Here is a 5,072-nt window from a genome sequence, read left to right on the forward strand (position 1 = left end):
CGATGTCAAATTATGTAAAACATTTTGAAAAACTTGTTCACACAAAAAGCACGATACCATATTGAATTATTATACATACATATATGTACGCTTATTGACAAAGTTTTCTTAACATATTATTTAAGATCGTTAATTAAACACAGTACATTTGGGGATGCTTTGTCGCCTTCTAAATTTATCGAATAAAAATACTTTTGAACAAACAACCAAAATTCTAAGCTATCACTGGGGTATTTTAAATGAAGGACATGAAATTTCTTAAAGCAAGTATCAAACGCACTCAAAAAACAGGGCATCTCATATTTGATTTCTTCAAAGTAAACATAAAATGTAGCGTCACATAAATTAGAGCCAACTGCAATAATTATTGGTTGTAAGGTCTCACCGCGATCATAAAGGGAAGTCTTCAGCTTGTTTAAACAGTTTTCAACATCATTTGCCGTAACAACATGAAGAATAAACGACATCTACGAATCTTTGATAGTAGACCGGTAAATCTTTCTTGCGGTATTTGCTTTTCGTTTTATTGTTGGACGCAGCAAAACATGAAGCAGTAGTGCAGTGATCTGTTCTGAACCTATGTATATGTTTAGAAATAGTAAAGATATGTAAATATAAATAAATATATGTTTGAGTAAATGCCTTGACAAACCTTTTTCTTGTGATTTTATTGTTTCCAATTGTTGCAAGTGCGCCGGATCCGTCAACTTTGTTTTTAGCAGTGGGATAATTTTGAGATTAAAGGTCTTCCATTTATCGACGATGGATGTGGAATGTGGATGCAAATAACTAAAATCGATTTGAATCTAAAAATAGATTGATACTGTTACTATATATTGTACTATGGTAATTCGTAAAATTTGGAAAACATTCAAATTTTTATAGGAGTTGCCCTATTTATAATTATCATAAGCACTTTACTTACCAGGTTATACCCCAATGAATGTGAAAAGAGCTTCCAATTTTGTAAGACTTCAAAAATTTTGTTTTGTGTACCGTTTGTGCTTAGAATTTCTTGTCTTCGTTTTTTAAAACACTTTCGCCAATTTTCCTGCACGTCATTCCACGGCTCCGTAAACATTTTTAGCCAATCTTGAGCCTTTGCAATTTCTAAGGAATAAATCAAAATGTTGATAATGGTACACATAAGACGTAGAAAAATTCGGCTTCAGTATACCTGTTTCTTCTCCACAGTTTGAAATATCAGCTTTTGGGGATTCACCACCTATATTGCTTTTTTCATAAACAAATTCACCCGTTCTCTTTAAACGTTTTGCAGTATTATAATATTTGTCATACAATCTTCCTGACGGCCGCGATCCAATTAAATTAAAATACATTGCCTATGTAGAAAATATCCAAATAAAAATATCAAAATATCGTTTTAAATAAAAGACAAACCTTGTCATCATTGAATGTTTCTTCAATTTTAATAGAAATGTGCTCAAATTCTTTTCTTCCAAGTTTTATTTTATGTCTCAAGTGCCAAGTTACTATAGAATCTATTAGAATTTTACGTGCTGCGTCGTTCAGTTTTCCAGTTTCTTTGTAAGTCTGATTGACATAGTATCCATTTGGATGACTCCTCAATACTGATTGAATATTTTAAATTTTGAATGTAAATTGAAATACTTTACAGTGAGCGTGAAAAGAAACTATACACCATAAAATTGCAATTTTTACTAAAAATTAATAATTTCGCTAATTTCTAATACAAGTATTCACAAGAATACAGCAAAAAATTAAATTTAAGATTTAATTTAATGTAATTTAAATTTTAGTATAGTACGATACTAAGAAAAAATCAAGCTTATAAATTTGTATGCAAAAAAATTCTGGGGCTTAGAAAAAAGAATTGCCAAAAGGTAATTGTTTTAGCGGCTTAAGTAATAGTAACTTATTAAACCAAAATTTAACAAGCTACAAAACTGCATACTCGAACTTTAACTTATATATTACTAATATTTATTGTATTTATTAATATTTATTATTTACATTTTTTATTGTATTCGTGAATGAATACTTTTACTAGGAATTTGCGAACTTGTTTTAGAATAAGTAATTTTTCGTGAATTTTGCAATTTTATGATGCACAATTTTTTTTGACGTTCACTGTAGATATTTGCATATGTATATACTCACAATGGAGCCGCGGTACCCATTAGGATCGTGAATAACTTTAGAAGAAGAACTTGTTGATTGACTGCAGTTTAAATATTGTGAATTTTCCACGTCTTCCAGGAAAGTCGTGTCTACAGATATTGTATCGTAGGCTTTGACATCAGAATATCCCTTAAATAGAAAAGTTGTATTTTGTTTACCGAATAAATTCAAATTTTATGTTTGTACTTACATTTGCGATTTTCCATTGCTGAAGCTTGAAACGAAACTCCACTTTTTCTCCTAACTTACGTTCCCGGAATAAGTATGTCAAGTCCTGCTCTTCCAAATATCTTAGCCGTTCAAGTGTTATAGATTCATCTACGATTTGTTAAAATATTACACATTTGCCTAATAAGTTTATTTCATTTACAAACAGAAATCGATGCATGCAATTATTTTCACACTTTTTATATGAGCAATAAAAGCAACAACACAACCAAAGCCAAATAACGGAATGGTTGCATGACGCCGTTTCACCAGCATTTTTGTTAATTTACAAATGTTATTTTTAATAAACCTACCTTTTAATGCTTGTAAAATGTAGCTGAATCCCCAAGAGTCTAATAAAGATTCCAGTCCGTCCTTTTCTGCAGATTCCAAAATATTATTTTCCATTTTTATAACTTGCACACACAATTTACATTCAACCGGCTTGCTCAAAGTTTTCAACCAACTGATTGCAGCGAGCGTCGGCGAAGTTCCGTTACAAACAATAACAACAGCAACAACATGGTTCGCTTCTATTATTGCAATCGTTTATTTTTTAACTGCTGTATCAATGGTTACTTTAACACAAGGAATAGTAGTGGCACAATTTGCCACTGTCAAAATAACCTATTGAAATTGTTAAAAGGCATTTTCAGGGAGAAATATTTTAACTGATTGGTACTGGTATAATTAACCAAGGTTTATGGTTGATTTAGTTTTTTTCAAATGTACAATTTTATTGTAAAATTAACCAAATAAGATCAGTTAAATCACACTAACAAAATAACATTAGAAAAAAAATACGATTTACGTAGGTTAATTTTACTGAACAAATAGTAAGTGAAGAAAGTAACAATTTTTGAATTGGTTAATTCTACCATATTTGTTGGTAAGAAAACAACAACAAAATGTAAGGAAAATTTTAACTTTTTCAAACAGTTAATATAACAAGCTAAAATTGTTAAAATTACAGCAACAAATTATACAGAGCGCGCACTAACCGACAAAAAATTGTTTATTTGACCAACGTTTGCAGTTAGCTGAGAATTTTTGCAACAACAATTTACATGGTAGTAAAATTAACCACGGAAATTGTTACATTTAACCAATGTTATTTTTCTGGGTGTAGACCAAACTGAAGATCTTTGACAGTGAAACAAAACACGAAACGTGCGCCAGCTTTTTAAACCAACTGTTTAAAAATATGATAGCTAAAAAATCACCCGTTAGTTCTTCAGCGTCGTAGCAGCTTCCAAAATGTCGAGTTGCTGTTGCCTACGGAGCATTTTACATTCTCGTGTGTTATCGTTAGCGCGCTTATCTGCTACTTGCATACGTGCAGATAAGTCGGTTGCTCGCAGCTGCTGCTACCTACTTGCTTTTAAACGCTCCGGAGCGCCCGAGCGCCCTTTGTTAATTGTTGAATAACTCGAAAAGTATTTGTCGGATTTACTTCAAATTTTCACATATAAAATATCCAATTTTTTGAAAATTCGACTACCCCTAACCCCTTAAAAAAGTTAAGCAATTTTTCGTTTAAATAAATATAGGAAAAATTATGGACAGCATATGGCCCCTGCGCTCATTGTAATGAGCTCATTAAAGAAGCAGCCTACAGATTTTTCCGTGTGTTTTCATCAATTCAGGCCTAATTTTTTACGGTAGAAAATTCGCGTCTCTACTATTTGCTCAATAATTAAATCAAAGCCATTTATGAGAGTATTAACTTTTTTATAGTCTAACTTCATTTTATTTTAAATAATCAGTCACTTTACCGTTAAGTTGAATTCAATGCATATTGTTTTTTTTTAATGTGGCAATGCTTCAATGATTAGGTGTTAAGTGAACGTGGGAGCTGCTAAGAAATTTATACACTCGCTTTTAGTACAATGTAGCAGATACCAGCGATGCCAATTTTTTCGAATTTTGCAGTCCCGGCATTTTCGGGATGTCCCTATTACTATTCCGGGATCCCGGGACTAGTTTGGGTATTTATGTAGATATTCATAATTTGGCAAGGACTTAACTCGAAAAAATTGCATTGAAAATTGCACTCACCATATAATATAGCAATAAAAAAACCTTTTAAATATCTCTTTTTTCTTCAAATTGAAATTTATGGCTTTAGTAACAAATTAGAAGACAGATGGGGCGCAGCCGGAAATCTATATATATAAAAATGAAATGATGTTCGTTTGTACGCATTTTTTTGCGCCGATACGAGGCCAATTTTATTCGTTCTTTTTTCATATTATAGGGATCCACTAGGGGAAGGTTTTTAGCAAAAAAAAATTTCTTTTAAATATTTTCTTCATATAAAAAAAAGAAAAAATCAAAATATTGTACAAAACAAAACTTGCTCGATTCTTAGATTAAAGTAAGTTTCGAATCGACATTCATTTTATGTGTACAACTTTTTTTGAATTTTTCGTTATTGTATACAGAAATTTCAAATGATTCGAATGAAAATTTTTTTTTTTTTTTATTTCTTCCATAAAATATTACACCTGTCATTAGACAATAAGTAATAATAAGTAATAATAATAAGTAGACAATAAGTGATTTACGAAAAGATGGAATGAGAGTGATATTGAAGGGCCAATGCCCCCAAGCTCATTTAGAAGAAATATATACATATTATTTAAAAACAAGTGGTTAACAAACAATGACATATACGATTAGTTGACAATTGATTACAAGGA

General features: G+C 31.0%; 1 protein-coding gene across 1 annotated transcript; it reads right to left on the reverse strand.

Annotated features, from left to right (window-relative positions):
• Positions 1–467: 467 nt before the first annotated feature.
• Positions 468–1,306, reverse strand: LOC128857515 (uncharacterized). Its single transcript, XM_054093266.1, has 4 exons — positions 1,178–1,306; positions 926–1,110; positions 653–806; positions 468–577 (listed from the first exon to the last, which is right to left on the reverse strand). Exons 2-4 carry the CDS (start codon positions 1,079–1,081, stop codon positions 468–470), a joined length of 420 nt encoding a protein of 139 aa, XP_053949241.1. The 5' UTR covers positions 1,082–1,110; positions 1,178–1,306.
• Positions 1,307–5,072: the final 3,766 nt, after the last annotated feature.

Source organism: Anastrepha ludens, chromosome 3 (assembly GCF_028408465.1).
Source record: "Anastrepha ludens isolate Willacy chromosome 3, idAnaLude1.1, whole genome shotgun sequence".
Lineage (NCBI taxonomy): Eukaryota > Metazoa > Arthropoda > Insecta > Diptera > Tephritidae > Anastrepha > Anastrepha ludens.

Excerpts from the sequence above, each read along its gene's own strand:
- LOC128857515 (XM_054093266.1), bottom strand. The coding sequence starts at position 1,081 with ATGTTTACGGAGCCGTGGAATGACGTGCAGGAAAATTGGCGAAAGTGT. Across the intron at positions 807-925 it reads ATTCATTGGGGTATAACCTG|ATTCAAATCGATTTTAGTTA; the intron begins GTAAGTAAAGTG and ends ATCTATTTTTAG. Across the intron at positions 578-652 it reads AATAAAATCACAAGAAAAAG|GTTCAGAACAGATCACTGCA; the intron begins GTTTGTCAAGGC and ends ACATATACATAG.